Source organism: Cottoperca gobio, chromosome 14 (assembly GCF_900634415.1).
Source record: "Cottoperca gobio chromosome 14, fCotGob3.1, whole genome shotgun sequence".
NCBI lineage: Eukaryota > Metazoa > Chordata > Actinopteri > Perciformes > Bovichtidae > Cottoperca > Cottoperca gobio.
This window is the reverse complement of record NC_041368.1, coordinates 6,143,354-6,163,097: the sequence shown is the minus strand read 5'-3', so window position 1 is coordinate 6,163,097 and position 19,744 is coordinate 6,143,354. Positions and strand designations below refer to the sequence as shown.

Below are 19,744 nucleotides of genomic sequence, written 5' to 3'. Positions count from 1 at the left end.
CTGACGTTGCTTCAGGAAGACATCTCTTTGCTGCCAGTATCAATTCCTTTAATGTTGGTATGTTGGTGTTTCACAGCTGATTTCAGTTAAATCGGTAGATTCTGAACAAACTCGAATGTGAAATGTCTGTTCACGGTTCACACAGCTGCTGCTCATCCTGTAGCTGCAGTCAAAAAGAAGCAACACGTATCATCCATCATCATCTCATCCATCAGAAATATACTTGCAACACTTTTGCTCTAGAGTTTTCTAGTGATAGCCTTATCTCACAGAAACTGCTTTACATACATCATCAAGCACTTGTAACAACACCTTCCTGCTCGTCTTTGTCTTCTGAGCAGGAAGTCACAAATCTGCACAGCTATGCTCATGTATACTTAATATCTATCATATGTTTATTAATGAGTGGTGGAAGAAGTATTCTGACCCTTTACTGAAGTAAAGGTACTGTGAAAACACTACATTAAGAGTCAAAGTTCTGCATTCAAAAGCCTCCTTAAGTAAAGGTATGTAAGTTTTAAGCTAAATGTTCTTAAAGTATGAAAAATAAAAGTATTGATTGTGCAGTAAAATGTTGGTGAGCAAACATCTGCGTTTCCTTTTTCAGTGGCCAGTTAATGTAATTCACTCCAAAAGTACTCTTATATACTAATATTATACATCAGACTTATATCCAGTGGTGGAAGAAGTAGATCCTTAACTTAAGTAAAAGTACTGATACCACTCTGTGAAAATACTCCACAACTAGTAAAAGTCCTGCATTCAAAAGCTTATTAAGTAAAATGATGTAAGTACTATCAGCAGAATGTTTCTTGTGCAGTAAAATGTTCCCTGTCAGTGTTTTATTATTATATATGATGTTACTGGATTAATACTACAGCTGCATTAATGTGTATGTTGCATTGTCCTGCTGTAGATGTTTACGGTTGTGCTCATTTTAACTCCTTTATATACTGTTGGGTAGTTTAATCTACAGCAATGCATCATATTCTATAAGATCATCCTGTTTGTAGCTTCTCTGTCCTGTGAGAACATAGTATCTATAAAAAGTCAACTTTTCTCAGAGAAACCGTTTTCTTTAGCGTAAGACTTTTTCTTTTAACTGGAAGAATATGACAAACTGTAAACAGCAAAATAACTAAAGCTGTCAGACAAATGTAGTGGAGTAAAAAGTACAAAATGACCTCTGAGATGTAGTAGAGTAGAAGCAGAATGTTGCATTCAAAAGGAAATACTGAAGTAAAGAGCCAGTAACTTAAATCTCTTAAGTACAGTACTTGAGTAAATGTACTGGTAATAAAATGAACTTAACGTGAAATATAAATGTATAAGTGGGTCACATTCACCTGATGAGAGCGCTACAGATATGCTCAGTGTGTGCTGTAGTCTCTCTCCACTTCATTACCGGTTTGTTACCCAGTTTCACGTGGCACTGTGCTGTGGACTGAATGTGCATGAAGCTACAGAGCGTCTACGAGTGTAAATGACGTCATCGCTCGCACCACAGCATCTTGATCAAGATGGAAAAACGGAGCTTAAGCCTTAAAAGGATTTCATGTGAAGTTAATTAAAAAAATGAAATTATTAAAATGAAAACTGGGATGTTCTAGTGTTTAAACTTAACATAACAAACTCAAATGTTGATTATTGTGTTTAAAAAAGGATCCTCTCAGTTGCTGTCAGCGTTTAAAAAAAAAAAGCGGCAGCAGAAGGCAAGAGAGTTAAGACGGAAGAGGAAAAGAGAGGCTGTGACTGTTAGACCTCTTCCTGTGGTTACATCACGTGTCTGAGGAGGCTTCAAAAGGAGACAATTTCTTCTTCTTCTTCATCCACTCCTTGGACAGACAGGAGACACCTACGAGTCCGCCGGACGACCGTCGCTTCAAACCAGAGAGAAGACATGAAGGTTGAGGTAAAGTACGATGGACGACATTACGTCTTTAATGCTACAATTATTTGGGTCGACGTTGTAAAAAGAAGCTTTTTATCTATAATATAATTACTGCTATATTATTATATTACAGCTTTTACTTTAATCCTCTGCATTTCTTTTAACTTCTTCAGAAATTCATTTGGAACTTGGATTAAAGAAATTGCACTTAATGGCTCTTTTTATTTGGCTAATGCAAATGATTTATTTGTTAGGTGTTTTTATGTATCTACTGGATTTTCTTATTCTGTCCGATCAGTTTCTGATCCGATAACAGATGTCTGCGGTTCTTGTCGGCCTTACTTTACAAGACTTTTCAATGTAACAAGTTGTTGTCTGTTGCTCAAGACAGAAAAGCTTACTCATGCCAGCCAAAATGGCTTCCTCAAGATAGCGCTTCTTCTGACAAGTTCTGGCTTCCACTACCGCGGGGCAGTTTGAGGCACCAGGGTGGGGTTTTTTAGGTGGTTTTTTAGGTGGTTTTTTTTCTTGTACAAAAATGCCAAAAGGCCTTACTTCGATTTGAACGAACTTTCGATGCATGCAAATGTTTCAAGACAAATCAGGAAGTGTGCATTCTCTGGTTTGACATTGAAGCGGCGGCTGTTGGAGGGTTGAGGTTTCAGTCTGGTGTAAAAGTGTATCTGGGAGGGTGGGGGGTGTGTACGTGCAGGTGCAGAAGCAGGAAGAAGAAGAAGAAGAAGGAGAAGACGAACAGTGGATGTACAGTGCAGTCATCCATAAAGTAGAAAGCACTACTAAACTCCTCGCCACAGTGTAGTGTTTCCTACTTTATGGATGAGTGTACTGTTGGCTTCAGGGAGAGCAGAGGCCGCGCGTGGAGCCCGCCACGCAGGAAGTGCGAAGAAAGAGGAAGCGGCTTTGTCTCACAAGGCCACGCATCGCCCAGAGTGTTGCCCCAGTCAGTTCACATGGGCGGCGTGTGGTGTGGCGCAAAGCTCGCACCTCCATTTTATAATTCATGTTAACTGTCGTGAAAAAAAGAGATAATTATGTTCATATGATGTGTAATCTGTTTGAGATATAATAAAAAAGAAATAAAAAAAGTACCTTTTGTTATATTCTGTCTTCCAGGAGCACCACATGCATTACAGACTCAGCGTTTTCTGTGAAAATATACATACTTTATTCCTGTAAAAAGATCCATATTGAAACAAACCATCACAACTTCAAGTCCTCTGTTACTACATCTTCAGTTTCTGTTCCTCCCTCAACATTGCCCGGACATGCAAAAAAAAAAAAAAAAGAATCTGAAAAACAATATTAACAAAAATATTTACAGATGAGTATTAAAAACATTAAATATATAAAAAAAGGTAAATCTTCCACTTTCAAACAATGAATGCAGGTCAGGAAGACAAAAAAAGAAGAAGTTTCCCGCGCTGTATGAAAATATACCACACTGTCCCAACACTGTTCATTATATACACACAACTTCTTCTCCACTGCATTGACAATCTACAACTCAAATATTGTAGACAGGTCCGCCTAGAAACATAAATATGACAGTAACATAAATAAGGCCGAACATGGGTATAACATTGGTATGCATGCAGTCAATAAACAGCCTGTAAACAACATATTAAAGACTAAACAAGGTCTTCTTGTAAGGCTAAATATGATCAACTGAGCTAAAATACGACCTACGTGGGAGCTATTCAGTCAACAGCGGAGCCGCCTACTCACTACACAGCAGGTAGAGGAATACTTGTGCATTAAAAGGCCGTCAAATACAAGATCAGTACAAATATTCGCTGTACATTTCGGCAACTTTTGAGCATCCAACCCTCTTAGAAAACAAAACAAACTAAACATACAGTACAGACTCAGTCTATCTCACATCTAAAGTGTCTTTGTCTTGGCGTCATCATGCTCCCTTTATGCAACACTGACACACAAATAAAACATTCATGACAGTAAAGAAAAACTATTTGCCTCCAACTTGCGTCATCAGGTGTGACTCCATCAAGCAGCACGAGTGAAATCAGGCCTGATCTTCAAAAGAGGAACCTTCACGTATCGTTGACTCCCACCGAGTATATCCCCACGCTGCTGGATGCCTGCTCTCTCGTAGCTACGGTAACGGGCAAAGCACCTAAGATTTTGGCATATTCTGCAGTTTATTTTTGACAGCCAGAGTCAACAAGTGGCTCAGCGTTAATAAGAAACTACAAGTAAAAACCTGAGAAGTTACTTAACAGCCCTGTGCCACAGAGAAAAAGATCTAATCAGAATGTGTTGTAACTGCTAACACGCTCAATACTAAGGCCGGGTGCACACACTCACAGCACAACTCAGAACTACACCTTCATTACAAGATACAGAATCGTTAGATTTCTGTTCTAGTATTGCTGTACACAATAAGCTATATTGCTAAAGTTGTCTATACTTTTCTGATGCACATGTTTGGACACAAAGAACGAATCCTCGCTACACTGCACGGGCTGTTAACACACCGCATGTTGAACTTCACTATACTTAGACATGGAGGCAAAAGAAAAGATACATGAAAAGGTTATTGCAGAGTCCTTTTGGAAAAGAATTGTAAACAAATATAGGCTAAAATACACGGCTCAAGTTGTAGCCCGCAGCTAACTCCCTAGAATCATGGGAACTGTAGTTCCAAAACTTGGAGCACGATTATCCCCTTATAGAACATTATTATTATAAAGAAATCCATTAATATTAACTTATTTCAAGTTGCTTAATAGATTCTTTTCAATACTAATAGTATTATAATGTTCAGGTACTTGTACTTTACTTGAGTATTTCCATTTTAAGCTACTTGACTACATTTTGGAAGCCAATATTTGACCCATTTAACGTTAGTTAATAGTTACTTTTTAGATTCAGATCATAAATACAAAATATGAATCAACTACGCTGCAATATAACAACTAGTTAATATCCAACTTCACCAGCTGCAACTTAAAGTGATGAACACATTAATGCATCCAAAATGATAATGCAACAATATAATATATATTATTTTGACAAGGGGTCATTCTGCATAATGAGTCTTTTACCTTTTGTACTTTAAGTACATTAAACTTAACACACACCGTTAGACTTTGAAAACTCCTGGATAAGTCGATCTAGAGAAAATTGATTAGCAACTATTATGATTATGAATTTAAGCACAAATGCCAAATATTTGATGGATTTTAGGTCCTCAAATGTGAGAATTAGCTTTTTTGCTCCTACATCACAGTACGTTGAATATGTTTGGGTTTTGAAGTGTTGGTCTGACAAAACAAGATGTTTCATGACATCACTGTGTGCTGTAGGAAACTGTGATGGCCGTTTCTTTATTGTTTTACAGGCCGAAAGATTAAATCGATAATGATTTAATAATAATAATTAGATGTCAGCGTATTAGCTAATAGAGCAGCATACTGATCACCAGATACTACATTGTTTTTGTACACGCTGCACGTCTCCCACACAGACAGAACATATGTATTATGCAACATTTAAGCCAGTTGTGACTGTTGTCACAAACATCGAGAGTTTCCGTGCTAATGTTTGAAAGGCATCTGTTCTCACACACACACACACACACACACACACACACACACACACACACACACACACACACACACACACACACACACACACACACACACACACACACACACACACACACACACACACACACACACACACACCTTGAACCCCATAACTAACTAAATCTAAACTACCCTTATCAGAGTAGGTCATGACCTTCTGTCTGTATGACTAACCTCCTGCCCTGATGTCACTTCATGCAATGTGGTGATGGTTAGGGCGAGAGTCTGACACAAATAAATAACAAGTTCTGTACAAAGTATAAATACTCTTATAGACACGAAACAAATGTGAGGGACAAGCAGAAAGATATTTAAAATACATCCGCTCGGGATGGGTAGTGCATTCTTTAGTCACACAGAGGAAGAGATAGACTGCTGCTTCTGTTCGTCTGCTTTCAAATCAATAAAGTGGCACCAGTACATGAACGGTAAAGCCAACATTTCATTATCTGTGCGTGTCTGGGCTGAAGTCTGCTGTGCTGTTCAATATCGTTCTGTATCATATTGTTATAAATAAAACCGATCCATTGAGAGATAACTTAGTGTTTTATATCGAGCAGTAAAGCCTATTGAGTTGAACATTTGCAAATGCTTAGATAGTTAGGTAGTATTCAGAGAATGTATCTGCACACTTCAACATGCACATCGACATGCTCGTGTGATGCTGTAAGCGGTATGTTGACGTACTCTAAATGTAACAGCTGCTAGCAGTGCTCTAAGGCAAATGTAGAATTACTGACGGTTACAGCATCAGTTATTAGATCTGATAGCCACTCACCGTGCCGACTACCGACTGAGACTAACAGTGGAGATAGAAAAAGTGCTTTCAATGTGACGCGAGTATTCTGAGTCAGATGTCCTGACTCATTCTTTCTTGCTGGATCCCAGCTTTTTGAACAGCTTCTTGCCTTTGGAGAAAAAGCTTTTCTTCTTCTTGCCTTGTGGGGAGCAGTCTGTCTGTGCAGGGCTGTCTGCTGGAGGGAGGGGGGCTGGAGGGGAGCAGCAGGCCTCCACTGCTGCTAGAGCTGGAGCTGGAGCTGGAGCTGGAGCTGGGTCCAGGTCCGACGCGAAGCTCGCAGCGGGTGCCAGTTTGGGTGCCAGGTTTGTGTGCTCCGTCGGGTCAGGGAAAGCCTCTTCGAGGGTTGAGGGCCCGGGGTCTTGTGGCTCTGTAGAAGACGTCCCGGTATCCTTCAAGAAGAGAGTAAGACTTTAAGTATGCGATAACTAAAGCTTAGTTATGCTAAAAAATTAGAACACCAAAGGGAAACATAAGGATAGGACACACACAAAAGAGAGGACAGATCTCAACTTTTTGTGAAACTAAAACCATCGGGAGGTGCAGGATCCCACCCAAATAAGCAGTGTAGGGGTACAGTTAAGGTGGAGGGAAGAGGACATAAACAGGGAGTGAACAGTGAACTCGTGGGGGTCGCTGAGCTGCCATAGTTCTCTCTAAAAACACTTACGATCAAGTCTCGAAGTGTACACTTCGTTTCTGCTTCTGCAAAAGGCCATGCAGGAAACAGTGGGGCGAAAGAAATGCAACAGGACAGAGTTAAAAGAAACAGAACAGAAAATAACCAGACGCTGGAAATGCATGAAAGAATGTAATAAAAAGAACTTTTTGATGTCAATGATTTGTGAAAATGACACATATTGCGGGAGGAGGTCGCCCACAGTTCCATATACAGTAATGCATGCTAGATACACAGAAAAGCTAAGCCACCTGTAATTCTTTCCTGTGTTCTGGTGCTGGCTGAGCCTCAGCTTCCTCTGGTACGGCCTGCAGGAAGTTGGAGGGCACCAGGCCGCTGTGTCCATTCAAGTCTCCCTGGAAGAAAAATACAAGAAAAAGTTACAAGAGTGTAATTTAACTTCTGTAAACCCATACTCTGCTATTTTGTATTAGTCAATCAACAGAAAATTAATTAACAACTATTTTGATGACTTTTTATTATTTAAAAAAAAGGTATAAAACTTCACATTTACATTTTACACTTTAAAATGGCTAAATATTAATAGACCTGTCATATATTTTGTTGAGCTGTGTGTTTCCAACAAATATGTTCCAGGTTCTTAAATGTAAGAAGTTACATTAAGCTTTAGAAAATAATGACCAAACGATTAATCGATGTTGCTAAATATTTGTTACTATATTGCTAATATTGTTATAAATATAAATATATATTTATATATATATATTTTTTTTATATATATATTTTTTATATATATATTTATATATATATATATTTTTTTTTAATATAGATATAGATTTATATATAAATATACAATATTCAACCATGTTGTATTATCACTGTATACTGTGTGTATATTACATATACTGCACATATATTATATTTAACATTATATTATGTATATTGTATTTATTATTCATTATAATACCTGTACTATGCTGTAATGTATTTCTTTTTATTTCATTCAAATAGTACAGATCAATAAAGTCTTGTTTTATTTAATCTCATTTTATGTAGATTTGTTTGTCTTGCACACAGTAATGGATCCTCGAGTCATGTTAACACTTACGTAGAAGAAGCCATCTTCGTCCATGTCACCAAACACATGTATGATGTCTCCTGCACTGAAGGTCAGCTCAGCCTGAATCCAGTCATAAAAGAAACAGGCAGATAATGACCACACATGTAGTGCCTTGCCTGGAAAACAGATATTATGCATGTGCAAGTCTGACCTCTATATCATTGTTTGGGGAGCTCTCTCGTGGATCATAATCAAAGATGGCGACCATCCTGCGAGCTCCTGGGGCGGGGTTCCCCACAGCTGCAGGAGCAGCGGCAGTCTGGCTGGGATCTGTCAGTCAAACAGAGAGAGAAGGTCTGATGAACTAATCATGAGAGGAGTAATTCCAATCAGCTCATCAGCATGCAGCTCATCGTGTCTGCATGTTCCCACTCGCTCAGCGTCATGCTAAGCCGAGGAAAAGTCACATCACTGCAGTCAAACACATGGAAATAAAAATAGAAACAAACAGGAGATTAGCAGTGAGAGTTTTTATCTTCATTAAAAAGCTTGTAGCAGCTTGAGCTGTAAAGATGAAGACAACTGGAAGGATGTGATGATTAAATGATGCCACTGTGAAATGAAAAGAGGAGTTAGGAGAAGGGACTGCTTGACATTTATAAATGGGGTTAATGAATAACTTAATAAGAAGACATTAGATTGATCTATTGTTCTGCGATTATTCTTTCCAACCGAAGGAACATTCTTTCCTTTATTGAGGATCTTAAAAAGATTCTTCAGTATACCCCCCAAACAATCAAACAGTCCCTAAACAGGATGGATGAAGGTGAGCCCTGGTGTTATCAGCCGTTAGAAAACAGTCCAACCAGTTCAAAAGAAGGTCACAAAATGTAAATGCATTATATAGCAAGTAAACGCATGCTGTCCTGGTGGACGTTGAAAGGGTCGTCTGATCATGCAGGTGAAAACAGAGAGGCAGAGCAGTCAAGGGGGCGACTACAAACCTTGGCTGGAGGAGTCTAAGCTCTCCTCCCAGAGCGCCGCAGACTCCACTGGAAGAGACGAGGAACGGGAACAGAGCATAAGCACAATCACAGAATGATACGAGACCTCAAGGGCCAAAGAATAAACTGTCTGAAGAGAAAGTATGTCTCCGTCATCACACACAGTCACAGATGGAGATCAGAGGGGATGGATGTCTCAACAAGTGGACTTTAGGTGATCATGTAATGCAGTTGAGACGTCGAAGCAGAATACTGGCAAAAAGGGCTATTTTATATCAGTACGTGACCACTGGGGCTGAACATAGGGTTATTTTACTTTTTAAGCTCCTCTTGAGATTTTCTGAATTAAGCTTTAAATGTCTGTTGTCATATTTTATGACGACATCACTCTTAAAAAACGTAAAAAAGGTTTTGCACTTTACAACGCTCTGGAGTTATCGGAAATGTTTGGATCACACAAATCAGAAACATGAACTGGAATCTAGTTCTGCAAAAAGTACAATATAAATCTTTATCTGCAAGAATAGAAAAAGGTTTCTAGCATTTGAATGTAGATGTAGGCAGAGTATCCACCGTCTGTCTTCTGAGCGAGAAGCTTGTTTTGGCCCGTCTGTCTATCTGGAGATGTGCGTATATGTCAAACTAGAATTAACGCCTCGTGGTTGTATGCTAAGTTGCAGTTTACATCCATTTCTGTCAAAAATGTAATCACTTCATAATTCTACTCTATTAGACATTTGTGTGACCTTTGACCTTTCCCCACCAATTCATAATCCAAGTTCCCTCAAGACTGTTCCTGAGATACTGCGTTCAGGAGAACGGGATGAAGCAGCCCTGACTGCCACATTCTGCTGCTCTGTCTGCAATGTATTACATGAATGTCCAATGAAAGCTGACAGGACTGACTCAGAACTTTAACATTTGTGAAGGTGTTACTGACAAAAATCATAAAAAGGTTAACCTGTGGAGAGATGAAGAGCCAATAAGCACTAAGAAACAAAGTGTAACACTAGGCCTTGATTATAGAATATGACACTACTGTAGAGAGACTGCTGGGAAGCTGTCTGATAGCATTACTACAGCAGCTGACCTAAAAGTCCCCCCCTGGTCGCTGAGTTAGAAACAGCAACTGAAAGAGCAAAAAGCTCCAGTGAAAGAGACAGAAAGAGAAGCAAACCAGAGAAGAAAATAGAGAGGGGAGGTGGGAAGCCGCAATCTGCAGCGAGACACACCTTTCTTGGATCGTCTCGGTTTCGGCGGTGGAACAGGGCGACGGGGAAGCTGTGCGTGTGTGCGAGTGCCTTTATGGAGTTTTAGAAAGGAAAACCCAAAAAACAAATGAAACCAAAAAGAAACACAAAGGTGCATTTTTTGAGAGAAGCAGACCAGACAAAGTAGACAATGAGAAGCCAGTGAAGAGCAATTTAAAAATGACAACCAGTGAGCAGAAGACACAGCAGTGACAACAAGTGGAAGTGAAAAGGTTAAACCATCTGCAAATACCGCGTTGGGTAGAAAAGCAGAAAACGGAAGCAAAGGGTCCGCTTGACTTTGCTGTGGGCTCGCTACAACCCGCCACAGGCAAACACCTAGGACTTGGGGTTTTCTTTTTTTTTGACACCTGCATGAAAATGCACTCAGTGACTGAGAACTGATGCTTATGATTTCCTTAATAGCAACACAGTGAACAAAAAGCCATAAAAACAAAGTAATGCCACTAGGAAAGTTTGAAGATTAATTTAGTTCAACAGAAATCTGATGTGATGAGAGAGCTTTTACTTCTCCTCCTCTCATCTGGAGAACATCAACAACTTCCAATCCCCCCAATTAATAACAGACTAAAACATGACAATGTGTCTCTTTACACAGCTGGCCAATTTAAAATAAATATATTTTAGGTCTGGATTCTGCATCACTTGTGCTGCTATTTTCACTTACCACTTAAAAATGACCAGGGGAGATATTATGAGTAAAACATTACATTTCACACCTATATTAAAGGATGTCCTAATTGACTAATTTCTAACACATTTACCAGCAGACAGCATCATTAGAATGTAAACAGAACCGGCACGCCTTTGGACAGTTTCACCTACCGATCTTCTCCATGGAGGCCGCTGTGGACAAGAAGCCCTGCTGCAGTAGCTGCTGCCGGGTCTCCTCGTCCTCCACCTGGATCTCAGACACCATGTTACACGGCACGTAGCCCAGGTGACCAGCAGACTCTCCTCTGTAGAACCCGTCTGCGTCTTTATCTCCATAAACCTGTGGAGAGGAGTGTACAAATGTACTATTGCTTTTGAGCGTTCAAACACAGGCCAAAGTTACAGAAGTTTCCCAAAATATCTCATGAGAGGGGCATCATATACAGTGTGCATCTTTAACCGTGCACGTGCTGTAGCCTTCCTTTTAATGTGAGCTTATCAGGGATGCTGTGAAGGAAAAAACATGCATGATTGTCGTGGTCAGTAGTGTGTGAGCTGTGTACACACTTTGATGATCTGTCCTTCAGTGAAGGGCAGCTCTTCCTCAGCAGCATCAGGATTAGGTGACATAGAGACAGGATCGTACGGGAAGAGGGCCACAAAGATACGGATGTCACCGTCGACTTTGATCTTTGGGGAATCAACACCACCTGCAGAAACACACACGCGTACAAATACACGCTTACAATACTTCATTTGCTACGCATATCCAGGTGTATTTGGCACAGGTATGGTGATGGTGGATTCTACCGGTTTAATGCAATCATTTCCTGAATATATAATATTGCTGAAACTGGAATACATTTGCACTTAACCTGATCAATGTAATAAAACCCAGTTAAGTAAAAACTCAACCAACAATGTAATAAAGTGTCTGAAAACGTTTTGTGTAACGTTAGTGTAACTGATGGTGTCTAATCTCAGACTCACTTTGGTCTTATGGACGATCCGTGCATCAGCACGGTTATGGGCGGGTTGTTTCACATTCAGAGGAATTCTAGTTGAACAAATCTTTGCCTGATAAAAACGTAGCACTTGCAATGCACATAAAGCTAGATTTTACATTTGCAAACATGAAATCAGTGTCAAATGTTTTCAGTAGGCTAACATAACACTAACAGTATTTTACATTTTGTATAGTTGCACTTATTTTATACATATTCTTTTACATTATTACATTATCCGTCAAAATGATTACATCATCAGTTATGAAAGGTATTACATCATCTGTAAACATGTTATTACAATATCATGTCGGGACATTTGTATTACATTATTGGGTTTTATTACATTTTCAGGAGTGTATTACTTCATTGGGTGCCACAGCGCTACGCTAAATCAGTCACTTCTTGAACGTATTTTCAACGGGTTTAAGAAGTTTTTGTTTTCACGCCATTTATTTTTATTTGTTTACTTTGTCTAAATAAAATCGATTGTGACTATTTTTACACGACGCATACTCTGCACACAAGCCGTGCAAAGCTTGCAATAGCACGGCCAGCTCTCCCCTCCCCCACCTCCCACCGACTGCACTGCTGCTATGAACGGTGCTCGACGAGCACAGGCATGTCCTTAAAAGAGGTAATGAAGCTAAACCACTGATCCTAAGCTGTGTGAGCCGTTTGACAAACGTGCATGATCTGCAGCGAGCAGGCACCGGGGAAAACGCTGTTTGACCCACTCTCTGATATAAATCTGAGGACGTTTACTGATACAGGCAAAAGAAAAGAATATTATCAAAGATCGTGCAAAGCAGCCCTAAAAATGTAGCGTTTAGTGCGGTTTACAGCATAGCGGACATGAGGTTTGACACCAGTGTGGCTAAAAGTGTTACAGCTGTAGCCTATTTGACAGAGAGCGACACATTTGAAGAGCTGTAGTGAGACTTTAAGCTGCACTAAAGAGACATGTTCTCTATCTCATTAGGGAGAATCAGCCCATCTGTGGCAAGAGTCACGGGCAGACGACTTGGACACTTTCACATCCTCAATCATCTTCTAGTAGATAGAGACAGAACTTCTCCTGGCTCCCTTCCTCTATCTGGGCGCACGTGCATGCATGTGTGTAGTGCACCCAGATATCCCAGAAAGGTTAGGTTTATTAAATGAATGTGCAGTCTGTATCATCACTGAGAAGAACAGAAAAGAAGGAGGAAGAGGAAGAGAAGGACTCGTCCTCACTGCAAGCCGTTTCTTTGCTGGCTAATCGAGGTTACTATTTTAATGTCTGTCACTTCCTCCTGTCATGACAAGCCACTTTGAGTTAAGCCGTTTCTCAGCTTAGCAGGCTCTCTCGCACTTCTTCACTGCAGCTACAGCACCTCCTACCCCATGACCCCCACCTCCCTTCCTACACGAGGTGCTAATCTGACTACCAACATGTGAGAGAGGGCGAGACTTACCAACAGAAAGCACAGGTGTGTGAGCATCAGAATACTTCATATTTAAGTTAAGAGAGAGGGGAAACAGGAAGACAAAAGAGGAAAGATTGTCTGACCTCTGAGTTGCCTGGCCTGCAAGCACGCTGGTTTAGAAGAGAGCTCAGCCTGCACTCCCCACGATGGACCTGCCTCAGCTGGAGGGACCTGGCTGGGCTCCTGGTCAACATACAGAACAATAAAAAATCAGAAAAACCATCTAATACAGAATCACAATCACTACTGGGGAGAAGAGGGCAACTCTGGGTTCAGAGGAAATGAACGGCAAATGCAGCCGTTTAAAAACAATATTCAATAATCTATGCTTCATCCAGTGTTCATTTCTCTGAATTGTTACTAAATTCAGTAGAGATCAACACTTCATCAAATACAGAAACAAACAGGTCTACTGCTTCCACATAAACATGTTCCCTTTTTTGCATTGTGGTGGTGTTAGGCACACAGACCAAAGCACTTTGACTGTAAACTAATGCGGGACAAGGCAGACCACTTAAAGACAAGAGCTGAGTGGTGAACAAGGTGTAGGAGGATATGAATGCAACAGGAAGTATTGCAGTCAGACAGAGGGAGAACAGAGTCAGCTACACTTTGGCTGACACACAAATGTATAAAGATTAGAAGTAAGGATGGAAATCGAAAGGCGGTTCTAAATCGTCCGACCCATTTGAATTGTATGCCTTCGCATTTATTGATGGCGGCATGTTTTTATGACAGTTGCGTGTTTGAAAAAAACTCATTTGTCATCACGTCAAACTCTGTGTTCATGCTGCTGGAAACTTGCAACAAGAAGGAGTCATGGCAGGGATACAAAATAAAAGCCTGGCTTCATTTCACGAATAAAGATGATCAGTGCTGCTTGTAATATCTGTAAAATGACTCAAAGAAAATAAAACGGTTGCGTTGATACTGAAAGGCCTACTTTTTATCCAACACAGAAAAATGGATCAGGAATCAACAGAGGAAATACACCGATAGGCAGAATCGATGGCATTGGTATCAATACAATCTTCATCAATTCCCATCCATAACTAGAAGACTGAAGCCAAGGGTTTAAACTCTTTAAACCTTTTCTTGGTAACTAAATAATATAATGTATTTTTCTGGCTTTGATAACAGCCACAGAATGTGCTGCCTGACCTCCCTCTGTCACTGCACTGATGATGGAAATCGTGGCTTTCTACTGAGCGGTGGAGTAAGAGGGTTAGATCCACACTGCTAGAGGGAAGAGGAGGGGGCTGGGACAACACACCCAAGGCAGCTGGTCTGCAGCAACATTTACCAGCGGGTCAGCCTTCAGCCCTCGGCGGTGAGCAGGTCTGCTGTGCTCCATTTGAGCCCCCTCCACCCACCACTCAGAGCCCATCTGCTCCATCACCACCTCCCCCGCACTGTACTGCACCGGCTCCTCGTTGTCATCTGTGCCGTACTCCACGTCGATCTCCGCCTCCTGACCTACAGGTGACCTCAGAGTCCGCTCTGTTTGGCTGACCGGGTAGGGTCTTGGCGGGATAAGACCGTGGCCGGGGTTGGCTCCTGTGGCGGCGGCATTCTGACTCCTGAGCATAGCCTCCCTCCTAAGGCGGTCCCCTAGCCCTCTGAGCAGCGATCTGTCTTTGCTGTAGGGGGGCATCTTGGGAGGACAGCGGAACCGCATGCTGCTGGGTTCCTCATATAAACTCATGTCTTCTTCTTCAGGATAACTCATGGTGTCACCTGCGTCGGCAGTAGTGCACCCGGTGCTGCGTCTTAGGCTTGAACTGCGAGGGTCCGTGCCGGAGTAAAGGCTCTCTGGTTAGGGATCTAGGATCCCTGTTGAAGTGGTGATGGTGAGGGGGAAAGTTTGGGTTGTGGTGATGCGGGTGATGCTGGGGGGCATGGTGGAGGCGTTCTGAGTCTCCGGGGCGAAGGTGGCCGGGCCTGGGCCGAGGCTGACCGCGGCGGGTTAAAGGCTCGTCTTGACTGCTATCTTCCTCTTCTGTCAATTCAGGGATGCTGAACAGCTGCGCGTCGTGTTGCGCCTCAGGAGGTAACTTAAGGATCCTCTCAAGTACCTCCTCCTCACTGTCTGGAGTCTGCACATTACGTGACTACAAGGCAAATAATGGGTTGGTGAAGGTGGGATGGGATATCATATTGTTCAGTGAAAATAAGGGGAAGTGCAGACACAACAGAGGGCAACCGGGTCATGCAAAGGAAAGAGAAAAGAAAGAGGAAGAAAAAACAAAAAGAAATCAAGCATGATCAAAAACAGGACAGAAGAAACAATCTAACTATGCAAGAAAAACTGAAAGAAGCTCATCTTCCACAACATATGAAGTGCTCCTCATTCCTTCACCCTTAGTGCTCTGACTGAGTAGCCCCTGGCCTGTGCTTCTCCAAAGTGGTCGGAGTAAAGTTCCTCCTCCTCCTCCTCCAGGATGTCGGACAGATCTGAGCGGCTGTTGTCTGCGAGGTAGTCACCGGGAGGCTCCACAAGCCCTCTGCTGTAACTCTGCAAAACAATATGTCAACATTTTGAAACAAACTATCCAACTTATCTTACATTTTAAAGACTTAGTAATCATTCCACTGAGTGTCGAGTACAATAAACAATACAAAAATCTACAAGTTAAACTAGAATATGTTGCAGATGCAGATGCACTTGAAACAAAGCTGTGTGTCTGTGGCCTTTTTCTGGCATTGGTCCAACTCATGCACCTCTGAGACACCGCACTGTGAGAGCTCACTTGAAATATGATGCAAATGTATAACTAGGGTTAAAACTTTCTTAATATGAGAGCAAGATGTGAAGAAAAAACTTTGTCTGATGCATCATCTTCTTTAATAAAGTATCTTTTAATCAGGGCTTCTGTAGGTTCTCTAAGTAAAAAAAGATGTAAATACCGCAAAGAATGTAATTTAACACCACAACCATATTACATTCTATATCGAATATAAAAGTATGACAGCGTGGCCTTGAATTATTTAATATTAAGTCACATTTCAGTACTTCCCAGCAGCATATCACTGTGTTAAGTGTAACTTCTGTATTGTTTAACTGAACATGCTGTGCAGGGCTCCAGGGAGGCTGTCCCTGTAGTTAGTTCACTGTAAGTCGCTCTGGATAATAGTAAGTCTACTGAATGACAAATAATATTAATAATTACAATGATTAGATTGATGGTTATTGGGGAATAAGACAACAACCTCTGGAGAGCTCAACCAAAAACTCTGCTCCCCACTTTCAAATCAGTTCTCAGCAGTGATGGACTCAGCTACACCTGCATGAAATATTCATTCTTGTTGTGGAGAGTAAACCATTTCCAATAGTAGGCGGGCTGACCTGCTGCTTCCTGTACGCTGGCTCTTTGTCCTGTGTCAAGAACTCCTCAATGGACACCAAGCGGGTATTCTCTTGATCCTCCTCCGCCTCGGACTCCAGCGGAGAGGAGCTGGGGGGTCGGTGGACGTTAATGTTCTGAGGGTTAAGGAGGTTTGTGATCGGGGCTTTGGGTGGGGTAGGGACGCGCTCAGGGGTCCCGAGGAGCTTGGCACTGGGGTCCTCCATGAAATCTGTGATAGATGGGAAAGGACGTATTGTTCCAGGGCTGGCGGTGTCTCTGCGCTGCTCCAACACGGCTGCTACTGCTGCTGCCACCATGACTGGGGCTTCTGCAGCTGCTGCTACTATAGATGGTTGAGGTGCTGAGGCGGTGGGGGAGGTTACATCAACCTAAAGATGACAAACATAGTCAATACACTGTTTAGCTCACTTTATTATTCTAGAACAGGAGTCTGACAGTGTTGGCCCCCCATGAGAAAAACACCCGTCACATTGTTTTTAGATTATTGGCAAATTGGCAATATTCAAAGTATGACGAATTAGCAGTTCCTGTTTGCACTGTACCCATGGATATACTGACAGTTATCACTGGATAACTTCGATACAGATGAACACCTAAATGATTGTAAGATACAAATGTTCACACTGAACCTAAAACTATTGAATAACAAGTCTGTGTTCAGGTTTTAAAGAACCTTAATTGCATCTATGAGCTGCCACTGCTGAATAAACAAGTTGTGGCCTCTTATATATAGGAGGATGGAAGAGTGATGATTACCACAGGAGTAATGGTGGAGTCTCCCGGTAATATGGCCTCACACACAGCCATGGCATCAGCAGAAGAGGGGTTGGCCCAGGCGTTCACATATGAAGCAGACAAGAGAAGATTTTCTGAGTGGAGAGCATGAGGAGGGTTGGCAGCAGCCTCCACTGCGAGGCCAGTGATGTTTGTGTCTGATGGCAAAGTGCTGGGCAGCATGGAGACTTTGGCAGCAGAGTGTTCGTAGGACGGCGGTGAGGACAGGTTACTGCAACCTGTAGGGCTGCAGGGTTGGGCTGGCACAACTGGGGCGGTGAAAGCTGGACCTGCCATGATGGCAGCCAGCTTGGTGGGCACATTGACTGGCAGAGAGTCGCAGGACTCCCCGTGGGCGGACATGGTGCGGACAGTGAGCTCCCGAGCTGCCAGCAGGGACTGCATCTGAGAGGGGCCCAGCAGGGCACTGCCGGCCGTTGGGGAAGACACCTCCAGCACCTTGGATGGGAGAACAACGTACATTATTTAAATTCAATCATCACATTGACGTTATAAAACTGCACAGCAGCAACAAAAAGCCAAAGAAAGACAGAAACACACGGAGATTAAAATGCCCGGGCTGGTAAATAATCGACAGATATTTTTGGTATTGTCGGTTTCACAGATTTAGAAGAATACACCACAGTTGCAGTTTGAAATACAAACTTTTTATGTACTTTACTAGAATTTCTTTTACATTGAAAGAGTCAGAAGTGTTCTTTGTTTTGTTGGTAACAATAGTGAAGTCACTCAGATTTGGTTAATAATAAATCTTACTATATCTCAGCTGTGCATGAACTACAGGTTGTGAACTTCTTTTTGTTAAAAACAAAACTGTGAAATTGTCGGTTATCTTATCGGCTATAAGAAGCATGTAATTATCGGTATTCAGTAACAGCTGAAAAAAATAAATCCATATTGTGCATCCCTGATAGGAATGTTAAAGTCCTACAGAAAACGTCAAGTTCTTGCCTTTTTCTTGTCAGCATATATCGTGTATCCAGTGACACGGACTCCGTTGGAGGTCCCGGAAGCATCTATAGTGACTGGCAGCCAGCTGATGAGGGCGATGCCCGGGGAGGGGCCGTGCTCCAGCTGTACATCCAGAGGAGCATCAGGGGGACCTGCAGGGATTGAAAGCATCATACCACAGCCAGTGGCAAGCAAAAGATGCAGAAATATTTTCATATTAATATATACGATCAAGTGATTCACATATATTAAAAATACAGTGTTTGGGATATTACAATGATTATCACAATGGGAACATGATTCTACAGAGAAACAAACATCTAATCTAAAAGGGACATTAAGAAATGTAGAATCATGTACCTGAGTTCTCAGACTGTGGGCATGAAACTTAAGCAAATTTGAACGATTATTTAGAGAAATACAACTCAAATCTAATATGACACTGATCACACATAAGCATCTTACAGGACCAAGATTTATTCATGAACAATTCAATAGTGTTGAGTGGAAGGAGCAGATTGGCATTATGGTACAACAAACCGACATCAAATGATGTTTGTGACAAGATTGTCACTTTGAGCTGAATCTTTGCGCCTCCCCTTTCACTCATGCACAAAGCTTTATTGGCAGGGCAGGAACATATTAAACAAAATGGCAAAGTGCACTTAAAGATCAAGAATACACCAATTTGCCATGATAAGAGAACCCTACTTTGACGTCAGTAGGAATACTTGATCATAGAGGATGGCATCTGTCACAACCAAGTCACTGATTTCCCTTCCCTTTGAAGTAATGCCTTCTGTGCCGCCGCGGTGCTTGGGCTGCTTGATAAAGGCGAGGCGAGTCAGAGCAGCTCTCAAAAGCAGCTCTCAAAAGCAGCTCTCATGAATAAACTGATTTACGTGCGTAGGAGATACACAACCACCACCACTGATTATAAGACGTAAACAAACAAACAAACGTTTACGATACTTACACGTTTTGTTTAGCTAAATAATCTTCATAAATGAACATCTGTTTATGTTTTTTAAAGCGTAAATGCAATCGGCAGAGGTTAACAGCGTTGGTTAGGCTATAAAACTGCATGACTTCACGTCATGTAAGGTGGACTGGTGTTCGGCGTGATGACCTTTAATGTCCCAGACAACCTCTGGAGTCTCATTTAGCCACTTGTTAACAACCGCCTTTTTTAAGGGATTTTAAGAGTGGGGT

At 41.7% G+C, this 19,744-nt stretch overlaps 1 protein-coding gene across 3 annotated transcripts in view; it reads right to left on the bottom strand.

The window, feature by feature from the left end:
• Positions 1-3,053: 3,053 nt before the first annotated feature.
• Positions 3,054-19,744, bottom strand: part of tspoap1 (TSPO associated protein 1) — a 66,884-nt gene continuing 50,193 nt past the window's right edge. For 2 of the 3 annotated variants that reach the window (XM_029447730.1, XM_029447731.1), the window contains 13 exons: positions 18,533-18,684; positions 17,543-18,019; positions 16,765-17,154; positions 15,778-15,933; positions 13,502-13,601; positions 11,513-11,655; positions 11,117-11,285; positions 10,253-10,321; positions 9,021-9,068; positions 8,228-8,346; positions 8,065-8,136; positions 7,247-7,351; positions 3,054-6,708 (listed from right to left, as the gene is read on the bottom strand). In XM_029447730.1, the coding sequence (XP_029303590.1) occupies positions 6,385-6,708; positions 7,247-7,351; positions 8,065-8,136; positions 8,228-8,346; positions 9,021-9,068; positions 10,253-10,321; positions 11,117-11,285; positions 11,513-11,655; positions 13,502-13,601; positions 15,778-15,933; positions 16,765-17,154; positions 17,543-18,019; positions 18,533-18,684 (2,324 nt within the window). In that variant the 3' untranslated portion in view covers positions 3,054-6,384. The remainder of the gene's footprint in view (positions 6,709-7,246; positions 7,352-8,064; positions 8,137-8,227; positions 8,347-9,020; positions 9,069-10,252; positions 10,322-11,116; positions 11,286-11,512; positions 11,656-13,501; positions 13,602-15,777; positions 15,934-16,764; positions 17,155-17,542; positions 18,020-18,532; positions 18,685-19,744) is intronic. The other variant, XM_029447732.1, reaches the window with a different exon arrangement.